General features: G+C 43.5%; 1 protein-coding gene across 2 annotated transcripts in view; it reads left to right on the top strand.

Annotated features, from left to right (window-relative positions):
* myo1ea (myosin IEa) overlaps positions 1-21,199 on the top strand; it is a 176,467-nt gene that overhangs the window by 58,726 nt on the left and 96,542 nt on the right. For both annotated transcript variants that reach the window (XM_084334683.1, XM_084334682.1), the window contains exon 5: positions 13,070-13,157. In XM_084334683.1, coding sequence (XP_084190809.1) covers positions 13,070-13,157 — 88 coding nt within the window. The remainder of the gene's footprint in view (positions 1-13,069; positions 13,158-21,199) is intronic.

Here is a 21,199-nt window from a genome sequence, read left to right as displayed (position 1 = left end):
CTGCTCGCCGGCTCACACAGGGCTGAGCTGTGCACGGCGCTGCTCTCACTCGAGTGAGGAGGAGCGGAAGACCGCTGGTTCTCCAACATACAGCGGTGTGCTCTTCAGAATGTACCGGGAGAAACGTTTACTGTACCCCGCAGACATAATAAGCATATAAGCAGTGCTTCTACGCTCTCTCATCCTGCTTTCGCCAACGGCAGCGATGTGAAAGGCGAAGTGAACTCCAGCAGTAGCGCGCTTGCCGCGGGGGCGTGCCACGCGCGTCACGTGCCTGTCGCGGCCAATCAGGCCTACCCCGGAAATGGAAACGGTTGCGGAACTGATACAGGCGACCCGGGTTTGACTCCCGAACCCGTCGTTATTTGCCGAATGTCTTCCCCCCACTCTGTCTCCCATTCCTCCTCTGTCTCTCTCTACTGGACTGCCCAGTAGAATAAATAAAGCGATAAAACGCCAATAAATATATAAAAAAAATAAAAAAAGTAAATGTGGACACAGTTGGCAAACAAGCAGCTCAATGTGATGAACAGCGATTGGATGATTTATCTTGGGATTTTGCATACATGGACAAATTCATTCATTCAATCTTTATTTAACCTTGAAGGATCATTGAGAGTAAACTCATTTCAAAATGATGCAGAGAAAAATACAGCGCACAATACATTTAAGATAAAAACAAGAAAGTCAACAATACAACTATATTAAAAACAACTGCAGACTGGGGTGAAATGGTTGATCATTAAAGATTTAAACTGTCCAAATTATATTAATGTATTGAGTTTTAAGGTGCAAGACGTTCCACGTGTGGGGGCACAGAAGCTAAAAGCAGATTTCACAAGTTCAGTGTAAACTCAGGGAGTTTGAAATGTAAGCCAATCATTGGAGTGAGTATGATAAGGTCCAGAGGTCCAATCCAATAAGGAAGTGATATAAGGGGGAAGATCTCCAACAATGGCTTTATAGAAACCGATACCAGTGCCAATCATGTCTCTCTGTCAGAGAGGACCACCCAACCTTATTGTACAGGATACAATGGTGAGTACTATAACTATCACCGGTGATAAATCTGAGGGCTGAGTGATATACAGAATCCAAGGTCTTAAGAACGGAAGCAGTAGCATGTCTATAAATCATATCTCCATAATCCAAGACGGATAGAAAAATTGCTTCAACAAACCTCTTTCTGCTAATCATCAAGAAGCTGGTTCTGTTCCTGAACAAGAAGCCAAATCTTTGCCGCAGTTTGCTCTGTTTGTATTTAAATGTACATTTCTCATCAGGCTAGATTTCAAGATATTTGTATTCTGTAACTCTCTCGATATATGCAAATTATTGTAAAAATGTCTCTAGATCTTAAGAACATCATGAATTTGGTTTCATTTGCATTTAGTACAAGTTTACGATTAACAGGCACATCTTGAGAGTTGCAGGTTCTCAATGGCTAGTTGTACAGAGACAGCAATACAATAGACAATAGTGTCATCTGCAGAGAAGATGAACTTGACGGCCACTCAAAGATGAGACTATATTATTAATATAAATGTTAAATAAGACAGGACGCAGGTTTGTAATGGGTAAGAACTCTGACTGGGCTGCTGGGCATATCTAGCTTTCATTCACTGAATTCTCAGACATATAGCTCTGAAACCAAATGCAAGTATTTGCATCAAAGCCAACGCTGTATATATAGTCTTTGTAAAAGAAGAGAATGGTCAACTGTATCAAATGGGCAGCATGATGTTTTCTTTTTTCTAGGGCAGATACTACAGTATATAATTCACAACTAAAGTAGTGGCTGAGATGATGCTATGTTTTGCTCTAAAACCAGATTGGTGTGGGCTTAATACAGAGTGATTTGAGAGAAATGCTTTGAGTTGGTTATTTACTAATGATTCCAGGATTTTTGCTAGACAGGATAGTTTGGAGATTGGTCAATAATCATTTAGGTCAGTCAGAAGATCCTTAAGAACTTCTACTCATGTACAATAGAGAGCATCCTGACTGGCAACATCACCTCCTGGTTTGGGAATAGCACTGCACAAGACCGAAGCAGACTACAAAGAGTGACACGTTCAGCCGAACGCACAATTGGAGGGGGGCTCCCCACCCTCCAGAACATTTACAACAAGCGGTGCAGGGGCAAGGCTAAGAGAATCATTAAAGACTCCAGTCACCCGAACAACTGCCTCTTTGAACTGCTGCGGTCAGGCAAGCGATACCGGAGTCTCAAGGCGAGCACAGAAAGACTCAGAAGAAGCTTCTATCCCCAGGCCATCAGGCTGCTAAACGAACAATGAACACTACACAACAACAACCATCAAACGCACATAGCACACACATCCACACGCACACACTCACTTTAAACAAACACACTGTAGCACCCACTCCACACACTTTATAGCACACACTCACTTTAAACAAACACACTGTAGCACCCACTCCCCACACTTTATATTTATTGATGAAGGATTGCACTGCAACTCGTACACCTTACTGTAAATTGTACCTAAATTGTACCTCATCCCATTTCTGCTTTGCACTATATAGTATTGTACATTAGTACACTGCATAGTATTGTATATTATATGGTAACTCAGTACGTCTATTCTGCATCGAACATTGTCATATGTCTATACTGAACACTGTGACCTCATTTTCTACTTCTAAATTACATGCTATACTATGTTATTTGATACTATCTTGTCTAGCACAGTCTCTGGAGCGTAACAGTAAGAAGCATTTTGTATGAAAGTATTCTGTACTTCTGTATGACAACTATTAAAGAAACTTGAAACTTGAACTTCAATCTTCTCCTTTTTATGTAATGGAGATACATGAGCCGTTTCCTAGATACAAGGAACTATGCCTGTTGATAAAGAAAGATTAAATATACGTACATGTTATTTGCTCTGTAATTAATGGAGCAGCAAGCCTGAGAAAAGAATGATCCAGTTTATCCTCACCAGTTGATTTCCTGGTATCAATGGGTTGCAATGCTTCAAAAGCAACACTAGTAGAGAAAGGCTGGAAGGAAAACTGTGATCAAACATTACCAGAATCAGCCAAATGTTAAAGGCTAAGGCTATCTGTAAGTATGCATCTTAAATGTCTTCCCCCCACTCTGTCTCCCATTCCTCCTCTGTCTCTCTCTACTGGACTGCCCAGTAGAATAAATAAAGCGATAAAACGCCAATAAATATATAAAAAAAATAAAAAAGTAAATGTGGACACAGTTGGCAAACAAGCAGCTCAATGTGATGAACAGCGATTGGATGATTTATCTTGGGATTTTGCATACATGGACAAATTCATTCATTCAATCTTTATTTAACCTTGAAGGATCATTGAGAGTAAACTCTCATTTCAAAATGATGCAGAGAAAAATACAGCGCACAATACATTTAAGATAAAAACAAGAAAGTCAACAATACAACTATATTAAAAACAACTGCAGACTGGGGTGAAATGGTTGATCATTAAAGATTTAAACTGTCCAAATTATATTAATGTATTGAGTTTTAAGGTGCAAGACGTTCGTACTAAATACATACTGTATCTCACTAGAACAAGCTTTGAACATGCATTCCACTTGAAGCTAACACCAGGAAAGATGAATTAAGTTCTGTATTCATAGTGGCTCCGCTCGGCGTCACTCATGCACTGTCCTCGCACACGTGCACACGCACTGAATAAAGACCACAATGTACCTTTATATCCCAATATTTGTCTGACCACACCCCTATCAGCTTACCTACATAAGCAGGGGTGGGGCCACATACTCGCCTCCTTCTCGCTTTCACCACAAGGTAGTGCCTCGGTAGATCCCCACTTGACGTGATGTGATGGTAGGAGAAGAGTTGGAAAACAAGAGATACGTTGACATCATATCTTTATTTTCTCTCTCACTATTTTCGAGAAAATACGGCGATATTGTCTTCGTCACTGGAGTGTCTGGAAGATGGTGATCATTCTAAAAACCTCCACCGGTTTTCGTATTGGGAGCACGCCGCTACATGCCTCCCAACTACAGTCTTCCTTGCTGCGGCTGGTTGGGGTGAAACCCTCCAGCGATACAGCTGGACTGTAGGACGCGCCGCTGTTGTGAGAAGCGGTGGGTTCCAGGTTGGTGAGTAATGTTTGCTTGCGAGCTTCACTTGTCTGTTAGTGCTATGGGGGCTAGCTGACAATGTTTACGAAACCCGGCCCCAGATTAGGGTCCTTTGTTCAGCCTCTTAGGCGACGGCGGAGGACCTTGGTCTGAAGCCCATTATAGTCAACTAGTGGGCCACGACCAGTAACACTGGTGCTCCCTGTGTTCTCTGGACGAGTGGATTTTTCTCTGTCACCGTGTAGGCCCCGTCATTCATATACAAATGAGAGTATACCCTCACGAGGAAATATGGGCATGGCTGTTCGTTATCGGAAGATCCGTGTTCAAGTCAGCTACAGCCCAGATGGGATTTGTGCTGGCTCCGTCGGATGTTGGTAAAATCACCGTTGTAAACTGTGTTAACATCTCGTTTCTCTTCTCTCTTAAACAGTGAGGAGGGTTTCAGAACGGCGGCATGTCTGAGTGTGGCTTGTTATATCATTGTGTACAAGTTCAGGTGATAGCTGCTTAGCTTGCGTGCTAGTTGTGGCCTACTGTGTTAGCCAGTCAGCTGTTAGCTGCGGCGCTAGCTCGCTGTGTTTACCAAGCCTGTTGTGTCACTAGGCTAGGTAACGTTAGCTTGCTGCTATCGGCCGAGAGCGGCCGTTAGCTTAATGCTACACTGTTGAACGTGCTGTGACTATAACATGTTTTAAACACTCTTGACTACGACGTCATCTTTGACAGAGGATGTTCGTCGAACCTGCCCTGAGCCAGGCCGGCGAGGACTGCATCAACAAGGAGCACCGTAGCGAGCTGCCCGTGTCGTCAAACACAGGAGGCTGTGTTACTTCGGTGCCATGTTAGAGACTGCAATTCGCTTGATCTGCGCTCTCGGTAGGCAAGGTCCTGACCAGACATTGAACACTTCTTCTTGCTTTCCCTTCGAAATGTTTTGTAAATAACGATGTTTTCCAAAACGAGTGTTGCTGCACTACATTTAGGATACGACGCGAGTTATGTGTGAATTGTCTTGTCACTGGTCTCCATGCAAATCGGGTTATTGTTACAGATGTGAAAATGATCTGGTTTGTTGTGTTGAGACACATTGTGTGTTCATGTACCGTGTACTCACAACTAAGGGGGTTAAACTAACCTATAAAGCTATGCTTAGTGACATATGAGTAAAGAATGATTCTTTTCTCAGCCTGTAATGACAATGAACAGTGTGTTCACATATTAACAGGTTTACCTGTTTAACTGGCCGTATTAAGGGTAAAGTAGGAGGGTTGTGTTTCCCCCCGGTTCCCTGGGGACTTCTTCATCCTCCTCTCAGACATGTTGTTACACTTTATTGTGTCACTGTGTGGTAGGGATACGATGTAACCCTTAGCTTAGTTGTTGGGGTTGTGCTAACCGCTTGAGAAACTTTATTTTCCTACAGAAAAGATTGTTTGGTCACTTTTTCGTGTGTGCTTAGCAAGGCGTGTGGCCGATACTAATCGAGAATTGTGTATTCTCTCATTATGAAAAATGGCGTTCCTCTGTAGAGTGTTTTTGCCATTTTTTGTAGGTGATAATGGGTTGTGTGTGTCGTGTGACCTACAACTGGGTTGGGCTGGCCACAGAAGCACATGTGTAAGTCTGGTACCGGGGCTCTTGCGAGGGCCCTCTCTGTTCTGTGTTTTTTCCTTAGTAAAAATCAGATAGCAGGTTGGCACATGCGCTGTGTGAAGCTGTTAGACGCTTCATGGGGCTGACTATGACTGCGTCATACTCTTTTTGTCATTACATCGTATCATGGGTGTGGGGTCGTAAAGGGGTGAACTGGTAACCTTTCCTCCCCCTTTTTTCTGTTGGTCAGGGGTAAACCCACCTGTCCTTCAAGGTTCCTGTCACAATGCGGTTCGGCACGTTACAGGGTGAGGGGGGGGGGGGGGGGGGGGTTGTAGTTTCCTGGTCCCACGCCCTCGAATATTGGGCGTGTGCACCGCAGAAATTCCCCCGCCATAGAGTACGTCACTGTGCGCGTCTCTGTTGGTAGGACTTCCGTGTGCTGTTCAGGTCCATATGATGGATCTGTTTCGGGGGGTGGTCAGGGCTACTCCTCACGAAGCTCCTATTCGGGCCTTCTGTGAGTTGGGACTCTCCTTCCATGTGAGGGAGCCTCCTCAGAGTACAGAGCCTCCTCCTCAGATTGTCAAGGTGGAGAAGGAGTCCTACTCTATTGTGTGTGTATTCGATTCAATTCGATTATTGAGTGTGTATGGGTTCAGTGCCTCCTCCCCGGAGAGCCCTAAAACCAAAACCAAACTTTTACATGGCTCAAGATGCAATATATTCTTTTCAATCTGTACAGCTCGCGTGGGAAGTCTCTCTGGGGATTTCCGTCTCCTCCCTATGGGAGGGTGGTGGGATGTAAAAATGTGAATTTTGTTTACCCCCGGCTGTGTAGACTGGGATACATACTGTTGGTGCTTCCTTCTTTTCTATTAAGAAGAGTTGAAGTTAGGAAGCATCACACCCCTCTTGTCGTTCCCCTGGGCGCCTTGGGGATTCAATGACAGGTCTAAATAGCCTGTTCATTGATGTGGTTGTGTCCCGACGCACGTATAGTGCTAGCTCGGGGTGTTCTGTAATCAGGCGAATGACTGGCACGCCTTGGTTGCTTGAGGTTAAAACGGCGTTTTTATAAAGCAACTGGGATGGAGGTTTTTCCTCTTCCGACGACCTGTTTTAGTTGTCGACGGATTCTCGTTCATATCTGGGGGATGATGACGGAATGGATCTGAACATATGTAGAGGGGTCTCACGCCCTGGGGGTGGGCCACCGGGCGCGGTTCGCACCGAACGTCTGGGTGGCGCCTTCTTTTCATGTTTAAGATCAACACGCATATCTGCCCCTTCTCCAGGAGTAGGCATGTCGGCGTGGTTAGGGCACGGGACTGGTTCTGGTCACGCTGGTCCAGATCAGTTAAACCCGTTGTCCGCCGGGGATGCAGATCTGCTGTTCTGGTACCCTGAGGGACTTGGGCTTTTTCAGGGGGAAAATGCCAGGTCGGTCCGGGTGTCACAGGGTTAAGCGCTATGGAGACCCTGGTTGGGTACATTTTTGTACTCTGCACTGTCGTAATGGCTTACGGCCATGCCAACCTGTACACGCTCGATCTCGTCAGATCTCGGCCGCTACGCAGGTTGGTCCTGGTTAGTACTTGGTTGGGAGACCGCCTGGGAATACCAAGTACGGTGTGCTTGGGGCCAGCGTTTCCGTTAGCCGGTAATTACCGGTATTTGACCAGCAAAATATGTTGAAGTCCGAATATTTAAATCTCTACGGTCATAATGTCCGGTGAAAATAATTCCTCTAAGCACAATTTTATTATTTGAATTGTATTAAAATAGGCTAAAATTAAATAGCCTATGCGATGAACGAAACAATCATTACATTTGTTTCATTGTTGCTTCACTCTGATAAAGCGCGGATGGCGCCGCTCAGATGTGAATCTTTTTTTCTTTCTTTTTTTGAGCCTGTCTGGCCACCATAACAACAAACGGGTATACGAGCGAGAGAGAGAGATGGCCAAACAAGCTAAGCTTAACAAATATTTCATGAAACCAAGCACAAGCAGGTCTAATAATAATGACAACGAAGATGAGTCTTCTGAAGTCACAGAGACCGTTGACTCCCGCGGAAAAGAAACAGAAATGTCGAGCGTTCAGGCCCGAGTGGAAAGTTTAATTCTCCTGGCTGAGGTGTGACATTATAGTCTAGTAGTCTAGCCTCTATGATGCACGAGAGATAACATTGATTGAACGTACACAAAGTACACTTTATTGATTGAACCACAAAGAGCATCCCCAGTCTGCTGCTACCGTTGCGAACCAACCAGACGACCCGCTGTTCTCGCAGGTACAAAGCGGATAGGCACAACGAGAGACTGGGTGAGTGAGTGTTGACATTTTTTAATCATATGCAACTGTTGGTTGACTGCCGTGTCGCATAGTAATGCATATTATTGATTATAACTAAATGTAGGCTATAATGAAATCAACAAATGCGTTACGAGCATGTGGCTCGTCCTCTCTGCATGTGGCGACGAGCTAGCAAACGAGGCAATGTGATGATCACAGTTTGCTGTGTGTGAAGTTGAACATTGTGACGTGTCTGATACAACGTGTCTGATACAACGAGGTGAAGCGATGTCGACTCGAGATTCATTTGGGGGTGCGTGTGACAGCTGCTGCAGCGCAAGCCTGCAGGGCGGGAGCTTGATGCTGGATTAGCGTATCGCACTAACTTGGGAGGCGAGAGATAGTAATTTGATTCTGCAAATCAATTTCTCATCCTTCGCTTGATGTAATTAATACAAATGTCCAATATAACGGAATTCGTTAGCTCATAAAAATGTGATTATAACAGACTTCTGTTTAAAACTCTGACCGGAATTTCTCGAATATGTCCGGGGATAGAAATCTTGCAGGACACCCAGACCGGCACGAATATGTTCTAACGGAAACGCTGCTTGGGGCTGGTTCTCCATTCTTTTCGCTCCTCTCTCACGCATGGCAAAGAGGGGCCTGTTGGGGTGGTCTTTGACCTCCTCTGGTGACCCTGTGCTTCCCGTATCGCCGGGCCCGGTCCGAAGTAATGTTTCGTCGACCCGTAGGCCTGGGTTAACCCTTTTTTGAAAACTGAAACACTTGTACTGCGGTATAGCCGGTGTATACCCGCAGGTGTGTTTTGGAGTTTTTTCTTGAGGGGTTATAGGAACAACCACCGCATTGGGTAACACCAAGGTGGTTGATTCCCTGGTGTGTTGGAGCAGTGTCAACTCCCGGGTTACCCGGTTGAGGGTGCCCCTGCACGTTCATGACGTCTGCCAATCGTGTCAGCCTTCTCTGCCTCAACCCCTCTGGGTGGGTTTTTTTTTTTAAATGGAGGCTTGGTCATGCAACAACGCCAGCATACGCCCCTTCCGCCGGGGCGGCTGTTTTCAGCTGACTCCTTTGGCACCTGTCTCGTCCGCAGTGCTCCAGGCTCAGGTTACAGCCTGTTGCCTGGTTTTTTCCCGGTGCGCTGCCTGCTTCCGTTGGTTAACCTTTTTGTGTGCTTACGGCCATGCTGACTGCCTGTTCTGCAGGGTCAGTGTGCCAGGCGGTGTACTATTGGGGGGACAGGGCCCGCTCAGCTGAGGGGCCTTTGTCCGAATACGCTGGCGATGTGGGGGGCGGGGTCACTAAGTGCCCACCTGGTGGGGTCTTGATGCTGGCATCATGGACTTCTCCGGGCCCCCGTTCCAGGGGGTCCAGTCCCTTTGGTGGGTCTGGGCCTTCCTTCCCGCTCCACTGCTACGGCCTTGCCACGGGGTTGGGTTTGCCCTTGACCCCGTGATTCTGGGGGCAGTAACGAGGTTGTTCCCTCCGTTCGTTCCCGGGTGGCATGCGGGTTGTGCGTGTGTGTAGTCGTGGGGTCAGGCCACGGTCTGCTCACCCTGTGCGTTGAGTTGCTTGAGTGCCTCTTCGCACGGTCGGGTCCGTCGCCCTTCCGGGAAACCTCCAATAGGGGGGGTGCCCTCCATTAGGGGGGGTCGGGGGGGCTCGGCCCTCCCTGTTCTGATGGTTGTGGGGGGCCTTCAGCGGGGTGTATTTGTCGGCCGGTGGCTCCCGCTCGGCCTCCCTTGTGCATGAGTGACGCCGAGCGGAGCCACTATGAATACAGAACGATAGGTTATAGTTAATAGTGGTGACGCTCGGCGTCCGACGCCGCTGCAGCCCTTGATCTCACCTTGTGGTGAAAGCTTGGGAAGGAGGCGAGTATGTGGCCCCACCCCTGCTTATGTAGGTAAGCTGATAGGGGTGTGGTCAGACAAATATTGGGATATAAAGGTACATTGTGGTCTTTATTCAGTGCGCATGCACGTGTGCGAGGACAGTGCATGAGTGACGCCGAGCGTCACCACTATTAACAGAACTTGGTTATAGTCATAACCTATCGTTAATACTACAACCCTTCTACTGTACATAAAAAGTTGTAACTTCTTTCCATGTTTGGCCAGTGAATCTATGGAGATGTCAACAGTGTCTTCAGCCTATATGCTACAGCAATTGCACATTTGGAGACTATTCAAACAATAATAAAGCGGCAGGATAGCTGCTGTAAGTGGATGGGGTCCATTTGGCTCCGACAGTTAAAGTAAAAAAGCTAGGTAGATTGGATTACTCCATGTTGGTCATTTGCACCTGGTGTCATGTTGCTTATATTGAGAATGTGTGAGGTGGTGGGTGAGCTTAAGAAAACAACACCAGTATATGAGAGATGTAGTGTAAGTAAGTAGATGGTGTTACTGTCGGGTAATAGAGTGGTCTCCATGACTTCCTTTGGAAGCTGTGCTCCCCCTTTTAAAATGAAATAAAAACAGACTCCGCTGTCATCCACTGCCAAACCCACATATAAGTATGACCCTGGCAAAGTGAAAAGCGAGGAGAAAGTATAGAGTGAAGGGAAAAGAAAGTGGGTAAATGTAACAGAAACTGGATTAATATCAGTACACTACTGTAACGCTACACACCTCCTGGGTGGATTAATATCAGTACACTACTGTAACGCTACACACCTCCTGGGTGGATTAATATCAGTACACTACTGTAACGCTACACACCTCCTGGGTGGATTAATATCAGTACACTACTGTAACACTACACACCTCCTGGGTGGATTAATATCATTACACTACTGTAACGCTACACACCACCTGGGTGGATTCATATCAGTACACTACACACCTCCTGGGTGGATTCATATCAGTACACTACTGTAACACTACACACCTCCTGGGTGGATTAATATCAGTACACTACTGTAACACTACACACCTCCTGGGTGGATTCATATCAGTACACTACTGTAACACTACACACCTCCTGGGTGGATTCATATCAGTACACTACTGTAACGCTACACACCTCCTGGGTGGATTCATATCAGTACACTACTGTAACACTACACACCTCCTGGGTGGATTCATATCAGTACACTACTGTAACGCTACACACCTCCTGGGTGGATTCATATCAGTACACTACTGTAACGCTACACACCTCCTGGGTGGATTCATATCAGTACACTACTGTAACGCTACACACCTCCTGGGTGGATTCATATCAGTACACTACTGTAACACTACACACCTCCTGGGTGGATTCATATCAGTACACTACTGTAACGCTACACACCTCCTGGGTGGATTCATATCAGTACACTACTGTAACGCTACACACCTCCTGGGTGGATTCATATCAGTACACTACTGTAACACTACACACCTCCTGGGTGGATTCATATCAGTACACTACTGTAACACTACACACCTCCTGGGTGGATTACACTTGCTTTGCTTCTGATTTAGAGATGCAGACGACATGTAGGTTTACACAGAAACTTGAGTCTATTCATACACAGATTTGATTTGATTTGATTTGATTTGATTAGGGATCCCCATTAGCTGGTGCGATAGCAACCAGCTAGTCTTCCTGGGGTCCACACACACAAAAAAACACACAAAAACAATCACTATTGCAAAAAACAAAATTATTAAAAGTCAGTACACACAATGCATAATGAACCTACTGTAACAATTAATATAGCTAAAATTACATTAGTGTAAAATAAAAACAAAAAATTACTTTACAGTGTTAAAAACAATTAAAAAACAATTTAAGATTCTTTTTAAAAGTGAATCTACTGTAAATGCAGCAGAGGTTCCGAGGCAGGCCATTCCAGAGAGTTAATGCTCTAAAAATAAAAGATCTCCCCAGAGCGCTGGTTCTAGGACCTGGCAATTCAAGCTGCCCACTACTGGAACCTCTTGTGTAATGCTCGTGCACAGTATTACTAAAAACAATCTGATTATGTATAAAAACAGGAGTCTTACTGCTCATGACCAACTTGAACAGTACAAGTATATTAAAAGACTATCTATTTTCAACGTTAAGCCAAGAGAGGCGGGCATGCATACGGCTCACATTAGACCTTAGTGAGCAGCCCAGTACCAACCGTGCTGCCCTGTTCTGGACCACCTGGAGCTTCCTGAGGTCACCACTGGCAGCAGATGACCACATCGCAGAGCAATAGTCAAGATGACATAAAACTAAACTTTGCACTATCTGACATAAAAGGGGACGGGCAACAAAAGAAGCACATTTCCTGGAAATACCAATTGCTCATCCCATTTTTAAAACAATATAATTAATATGCTGAGACCAAGACAGAGTGCAATCCAGCATCACTCCAAGGAGTTTAGTACTTTCAACTTGTTGAACTGCTGAATTACACAAGTTTAAATTAAGCTTTGGATTTGTAGATTTGTAGAACCACAGAGCATGTGGTTTCACCTGGTTTGTCATTAACTTTGAAAAGCATTTGTGATTCTAGGTCCGCCTAACTCTGGAAGGACACACACACGCACGCGCGCGCGCACACACACACACACACACACACACACACACACACATACACACACACACACACAGATAAACACACATAGCTCACAATCTCTTACACAGAAAGAGGTACGTTTTTATCAAAGGGGAAACGTGTATTAAGTTCCCTGCAGAGCTATAACTTTTGACTGACAGACTAATGATGAATCTTTGATTTGTACCTTATGGAGAATTCTGCCTCTACACTTCATGGAGAATTAAAGAATTTGGTTTCTCGTGCATAAAGTGAGGATCTCATCATAGTTTTGTTGGAAAAGTTTAATCGCAAAGCCTAAAACATTTGGCATGCTGTGCACCCGGCAAGGCCCTCACTTACCTTGTTGAGCGAACCACCCTCTGCTCACCTGAAATGGCTCTCATCTAGATCTCCTCTACTTTCATCAGGTGATTTACTGACCGGATGCCATGTACCCCCCCTGCTCTGAGTTGCAAACAGGTTCTCAAATCTCTCTCTCTCTCTCTTGTCTGTTTCCCTAGTGGTGAGAGTGGCGCTGGGAAGACCGTCGCTGCCAAATACATCATGGGTTACATCTCCAGAGTGTCCGGAGGAGGACCCAGAGTTCAGGTCAGGAGGAGCCCTGTCTCTCCGTTAGAAACACTCTGAACGGCGGTCAGGTGGCATAGCGGAGATTGCGTTCGTCACCAACCCCGGAGACGCTGGATTCGCCTGTTCGAATCCAGCTCACAGCTCCGGGGTTGTCACCAGCTTGGCTGGCCGTTCACACTAATACAATTGGCAGTATTAGAGGGTGGGAGAAGCTGGCGGGGTGGGTCCGGGTCGTTGTAAACAGCGACTCCTACAGTTCGGTCGGGGCGCCTGCTAAGCGCGGATAGGATCTAAGGGCGGTAGTGTGATCCTTCCACACGTTACACCCTCTCAGTGAGAGTCCGCGCTGCCAGGTGAAAAGAAGCGGTTGATTGGCTAGACGTGTGTCGGAGGAAGCACGTGATAGCCTCCACTCTCCCAGATGATCTGACTGTGGGGGGTAAGTGCGCAGCGACCAGGAAGGGGATTGGGAATTGGCATAACGACTAACATTGGGATGGGAGAAAATCAGAGGAAAAAGGAGGGGGAAAAAGATTAAAAAAAAAAACACTCTGAACGTGTTGGTTTTAAGTTAACATGATGAGACTTTGAGAGATGTTGAGATATATGTTGGATTCAGGGTTGGGCGATATATGACCAAAATATCATATCACAATATTTTCCTTAGTTTTGACGGTATAACGGTATGTGATGGTATCGTTTTCCAATGCAAATGGCATCTTGTCTTTATCTTGTAATACAATCGTCATGGTCCTATTCCATTCAAAACGCTCTATTTTCTTTTACTTTTTAAATACTGCTGCAAGGAAACCTTTTTTGATTAACTTAAAATATATCCTATATATGTAAATTTTTACATTATGTATATCATGGACGACGGTATAGTAAAAATACATACCTTTGCATGGATCCATGACGGTATACCTTCATATTCTGTACACCTTGCAGCCCTGCTTGGATTACCTTTCCCAAATAAATCACATATTAATTTAATTTAATTTCAAACTCGAAAGGCAACTGAGGTTTCCCTCATTTACAGTCACGCCGAGTGTACATACAGAAATAAGCACACACAAAAAAAGGCATATTAAATCACACGGCACATAAAATCACAACAATAAGACAACAAGACGAGGCAAAGATAAGGATAAGAAATCAATTAAAACATTCATTCATCGTACAAATTCATCTGTACGTATAATGTGGATGTAGCAGAAGGCCTGTACCAAGTCCTACAGAGGATCAACCTGGTGGCTGCTTCTTTAGTCCTCTATCCATTCTTCCTCCACCCAAGGTCAATTATCAGTCCATCAGCACAGCTCTGTCCCCCCCCCCCCCCCCCTCCCAGCAGCCATCTGGCTCCCCTCCTGCTCAGCAGATGTCCCGTCCCAAAGCCACCCTTCTCCACCAGGCCCCGGCCACCCTAGTAGCACCCACCCTTCTCCACCAGGCCCCGGCCACCCTAGTAGCACCCACCCTTCTCCACCAGGCCCCGGCCACCCTAGTAGCACCCACCCTTCTCCACCAGGCCCCGGCCACCCTAGTAGCACCCACCCTTCTCCACCAGGCCCCGGCCACCCTAGTAGCACCCACCCTTCTCCACCAGGCCCCGGCCACCCTAGTAGCACTAAGCCACCCTTCTCCACCAGGCCCCGGCCACCCTAGTAGCACTAAGCCACCCTTCTCCACCAGGCCCCGGCCACCCTAGTAGCACCCACCCTTCTCCACCAGGCCCCGGCCACCCTAGTAGCACCCACCCTTCTCCACCAGGCCCCGGCCACCCTAGTAGCACCCACCCTTCTCCACCAGGCCCCGGCCACCCTAGTAGCACTGGCCTCGGAATTTCCAAAGTCTCCAAAGATTCGCAGTCGGATCACAAGATGCCTACATTTTTTTTAAGGCACAGGAATGTTGGTCATTGTTTTTTAAGTGCAGTTAGAGCCTTTCTATTTTCCACCCAAGGGAGCGTCCTGGTTTGAAAGTTAATATTAGTCCGAATAGTTGTAGTAAGTCTCATGGAATAAACTGCATCACTGTTTACACTCTTCTCAGTGCCCCATCCCAGGCTGACCGGCCTTGAGGTCACTTATATGATTTGAACCTTTCTAATAATGATAGGTGAATTAACGCAGGCGTGTGAGTATGAACTCTTCATGTAGGTGAATGAGGCGTGTGAGTTTGAACTGTTTATGTGCTTCTGAAGTGTGCTGCAGAAATGTCCTTTTGGATATCTATTGTTAATCAAACAAAGGTGACGATTGTATTAGAACACGTCCATTGTCTCTCTTTCCCCTTCCTGTCCCCATTTAGCTCCGTCCTGATGTCCCCATGTCTTTCATCCACAGGACCCTTTCAGCCTCTGTGTACACCATGTGACATGGGAGCATTGTATGCCTCCTGGTACTGTGTGTGTGTGTGTGTGCGTGTGCGCATGGATAGTAATGATATATAGACAGTGGCGTGACTCCCTGTCACTAATCACCCCGTCTTTGTTGTCTGATCGTTATCTTCCCTTCTCTCAATTATTAACCAGTTCATATCAGTCGCCTGTGTTCCCCAATTGAAAGTTTAGAATCCCCATTTGTCCTCCACGTTGGTTGCTATGTGCAAAACGACAGTTGCTATACGTTGATATACTGAGAAATATATCAACAAAAATTAGTTAGTGTCTTGTTACTAGATCACAGTAGAACAGTAATATCCTGCTCCTCTATTGTTCCATCTACTCTACCGCTGCACAGGAATTAGGCAGTTTCAGAAGTAGTGGCCAGCGGTTACAGGCGGCCATGTTGGAAGAAAGAGACCTACACAAACATTCTGCCCAAGGCCTCTATTCATCATCATTAGGTGGCTTCTTCGTTCCGAAGGTTGCCTATCACTCTCCAACCCATTCTGTCCCCACTTCTTCTCTCCAACTCCGTGACTCCGCCTCTCACTCCACTCCAATCACAGACATCGTCTACCCAGCCTCTTCTTGGTCTTCCACTTCCTCTCTTTCCATCCACCTTCCCCATCACCACCTTCTTGAACATCTCCCCGCTGGATCCTCTCAGAACATGCCCGCACAACTCCATCTTTCTCTTTTTCAACCTCTCCAGCAGCTGTCCCCCTTGCATATCCGCTCTTCTCAGTACCTCCTCATTCTTGATCTTATCCTTCCATGTTATCTTCAGCATCTTCCTCAGCGTCCACATTTCAAAAGAGTCTATCATCCTCTTTGCCTCTTCATTCAGCGTCCATGCTTCTGCTCCGTATGAAAAGACTGACATAACATACGTTTCCAAAATCCTGGTCTTCGTTTTCCAACTTATGTTTCTTCTCAATAATTCTTTATGGTTCCAGAATGCGCCCTTTGCAATTCCGGTTCTTCTCTTAATGTCCATGTTAGCTCTTCCACCTTCACTGATCCAGCTTCCAAGGTACATGTACTCCTTCACTTGTTCAAGTTTTTCTCCATCCACCTGTATTTTACAAACAGTTCCTGGTGTTTTTTCAATGATCATTACTTTAGTTTTCTTTGTGTTTAGTGACATTCCATAGTTTTTGCATTCGACATTCAGCTTATTCATCATGTCCTGTAGATCTTCTTGACAGTTACAGACTATAGCAGTGTCATCCGCGTATCTTATATTGGTGATGTTCTCTTCGCCAAGTTTTACTCCTTTCCCTCCTCTCAGACCTTTTTTCATCAGTGATTCACTGTACATATTAACACTTTGGGTGCCGGCCAAAAATCCGGAAAATGACTGTGGGTTGCCAGGATTCCTGGACGATTCTAGCATATCTCATGATCTTAGCGGAGCTATTTCTATATTTTATATTATAACTATGGGGAAATGGTTGGGCTCATTTGAAGACGACAAGTTGATGTACACAATGCAAAAAACCGTTTGTTTCTGCATGTCTTCGTTCGTTCACAATTACAAGTTAAAAAACGTCAACAAAAGATAAAAGTGGAGGTAAATTATTTAGAACAGAAGTTACAGGCACTTTTATGAAAGGTGTGCCGGCGGGGTGATAATAGGTACTGAACGTGTTATAAAGCAATTTAGACTGGGATGGATGGATGGATGGTTTGATTGATTGATTGTTTGACAGATTGTTTTATTGGTTTGATTGATAGAATGTTTTATTGTTTTGTTGATAGTTTGATTCATAGATTGATTTGTTTGATTGATTGATTACTTTGTTGGTCATTTGATTGATAGAATGTTTGATTGTTTTGTTGATAGTTTGATTCATAGATTGATTTGTTTGATTGATTGATTACTTTGTTGGTCATTTGATTGATAGAATGTTTGATTGTTTTGTTGATAGTTTGATTCATAGATTGATTTGTTTGATTGATTGATTACTTTGTTGGTCATTTGATTGATAGAATGTTTGATTGTTTTGTTGATAGTTTGCTTGATAGAATGTTTGATTGTTTTGTTGATAGTTTGATTCATAGATTGATTTGTTTGATTGATTGATTACTTTGTTGGTAATTTGCTTGATAGAATGTTTGATTGTTTTGTTGATAGTTTGATTCATAGATTGATTGGTTTGATTGATTGATTACTTTGTTGGTCATTTGATTGATAGAATGTTTGATTGTTTTGTTGATAGTTTGATTCATAGATTGATTTGTTTGATTGATTGATTACTTTGTTGGTCATTTGATTGATAGAATGTTTGATTGTTTTGTTGATAGTTTGCTTGATAGAATGTTTGATTGTTTTGTTGATAGTTTGATTCATAGATTGATTGGTTTGATTGATTGATTACTTTGTTGGTCATTTGATTGATAGAATGTTTGATTGTTTTGTTGATAGTTTGATTCATAGATTGATTGGTTTGATTGATTGATTACTTTGTTGGTCATTTGATTGATAGAATGTTTGATTGTTTTGTTGATAGTTTGATTCATAGATTGATTTGTTTGATTGATTGATTACTTTGTTGGTCATTTGATTGATAGAATGTTTGATTGTTTTGTTGGTAATTTGCTTGATAGAATGTTTTATTGTTTTGTTGATAGTTTGATTCATAGATTGATTGGTTTGATTGATTGATTACTTTGTTGGTCATTTGATTGATAGAATGTTTGATTGTTTTGTTGATAGTTTGATTCATAGATTGATTTGTTTGATTGATTACTTTGTTGGTCATTTGCTTGATAGAATGTTTGATTGTTTTGTTGATAGTTTGATTCATAGATTGATTTGTTTGATTGATTGATTACTTTGTTGGTCATTTGATTGATATGCCTGGCGCTAATGAACAAGTAAGTTTTATAACTACTGGTGTAGGTCCAGACAACATTATTATAAAATACAGAATACTTTACAATGCAAAAAACTTGAAACTTTGATGCCATGAACATTTTTATTGTAAAATATGTTCAATAAACTGGGTGACAAGTCATCAGTACCAACCATTGTTGCTGTGCATTATATGCTGGTAACATTCACAGTATAGGATTATGGTAATTTACCAAGACAATACCTTATAAAAAGTGAACACTGGAGGATAATCAACCATTGTTTCAGTGCATTTAGGAGTTTGTTGGTAACATTCACAGTATAGGATTATGGTAATTTACCAATACAATACCTTATAAAAAGTGAACACTGGAGGATAATCAACCATTGTTTCAGTGCATTTAGGAGTTTGTTGGTAACATTCACAGTATAGGATTATGGTAATTTACCAAGACAATACCTTATAAAAAGTGAACACTGTGATGATAACCAACCATTGTTTCAGTGCATTTAGGAGTTTGTTGGTAACATTCACAGTATAGGATTATGGTAATTTACCAAGACAATACCTTATAAAAAGTGAACACTGGAGGATAATCAACCATTGTTTCAGTGCATTTAGGAGTTTGTTGGTAACATTCACAGTATAGGATTATGGTAATTTACCAAGACAATACCTTATAAAAAGTGAACACTGGAGGATAATCAACCATTGTTTCAGTGCATTTAGGAGTTTGTTGGTAACATTCACAGTATAGGATTATGGTAATTTACCAATACAATACCTTATAAAAAGTGAACACTGGAGGATAATCAACCATTGTTTCAGTGCATTTAGGAGTTTGTTGGTAACATTCACAGTATAGGATTATGGTAATTTACCAAGACAATACCTTATAAAAAGTGAACACTGGCTGATGATAACCAACCATTGTGTCAGTGCATTTAGGAGTTTGTTGGTAACATTCACAGTATAGGATTATGGTAATTTACAAAGACAATACCTTATAAAAAGTGAACACTGGAGGATAACCAACCATTGTTTCAGTGCATTTAGGAGTTTGTTGGTAACATTCACAGTATAGGATTATGGTAATTTACCAAGACAATACCTTATAAAAAGTGAACACTGGAGGATAATCAACCATTGTTTCAGTGCATTTAGGAGTTTGTTGGTAACATTCACAGTATAGGATTATGGTAATTTACCAAGACAATACCTTATAAAAAGTGAACACTGGAGGATAATCAACCATTGTTTCAGTGCATTTAGGAGTTTGTTGGTAACATTCACAGTATAGGATTATGGTAATTTACCAAGACAATACCTTATAAAAAGTGAACACTGTGATGATAACCAACCATTGTTTCAGTGCATTTAGGAGTTTGTTGGTAACATTCACAGTATAGGATTATGGTAATTTACCAAGACAATACCTTATAAAAAGTGAACACTGTGATGATAACCAACCATTGTTTCAGTGCATTTAGGAGTTTGTTGGTAACATTCACAGTATAGGATTATGGTAATTTACCAAGACAATACCTTATAAAAAGTGAACACTGTGATGATAACCAACCATTGTTTCAGTGCATTTAGGAGTTTGTTGGTAACATTCACAGTATAGGATTATGGTAATTTACCAAGACAATACCTTATAAAAAGTGAACACTGGCTGATGATAACCAACCATTGTGTCAGTGCATTTAGGAGTTTGTTGGTAACATTCACAGTATAGGATTATGGTAATTTACAAAGACAATACCTTATAAAAAGTGAACACTGGAGGATAACCAACCATTGTTTCAGTGCATTTAGAAGTTTGCTGGTAACATTCACGTCACATGAACTACAGGGCATATCTTACTTGGTCTCTCGCATCGATGACTGCATTGTCCATTGATAAATGGATGAAGCGCCAGATGATCTGTGGACCAAAAAATATCCAATACATGCTTCCAAAGTATATAAATAATAGGCCAATGGACTGCATTAGAAAAGTGTGGTATGTTACCTACAGTATATACTTTTTTAAACTGGGTGACTGTCAGCAACCATTGGTTCTGTGCAAACGGTAAAAATGAGGGGGGAAAAAGATAAATAAAAAAAAACTATATACACACACAATGCAAATTATGAATGGAGTCGATACAGCTAGATCGCTAACATAACGTCTCATCTGCAAGTGGTCCAAACATGCCTATGCAATATCGACAACCGTGGCCCAAATACATGTGTTCAACGCATTTGTCTTGTACAGAAAACAGTGCAACTACCCATACACTATACTATACTATACTATACTACAATATACTATACTATACTATACTACACTATACTATACTACACTCAGCTAGCTATACTATGTACCGGTACACATGGTTCTGTCTGTATCACACAATGATGGATTATTTAGAAGTAATCTGTACTTCTGTGTGCCGGATTATTTAGAAGTAGTCTGTACTTCTGTATGACAACTAATAAAGAAACTATTTAGAGAAATCCCTCTTTGTGTGGTACAGAGCGAAGCATTTGTCACGATGCAGGGGGACTTTGCACGATGTGCAAAAATATCTGGTCTCACTCCTGATGCCACGCCTACTGCAGACACGACATTTCCTACACGGTAGCTTTCTCTTCGGGGTGGCTTTGTATGCAACCATTACATGCTTCACAAAGCCACCCACTAATCTGCTCTGCGGGTCCCCCAGTGGGGCCCTAGGGTCGACACGCCCCACCTGCTCAGCCCCTGCCTCCTCCTCATCCCCACCCCCTGCCTCCTCCCCTGCCTCCTCCCCTGCCTCCGCCTCCGCCTC

Source organism: Notolepis coatsorum (assembly GCF_963971535.1).
Source record: "Notolepis coatsorum genome assembly, chromosome: 1".
In the NCBI taxonomy this organism is placed as follows: Eukaryota; Metazoa; Chordata; class Actinopteri; order Aulopiformes; family Paralepididae; genus Notolepis; species Notolepis coatsorum.
The sequence above is the reverse complement of the archived record's forward strand: the minus strand, read 5'-3'. Positions and strand labels throughout refer to the sequence as shown.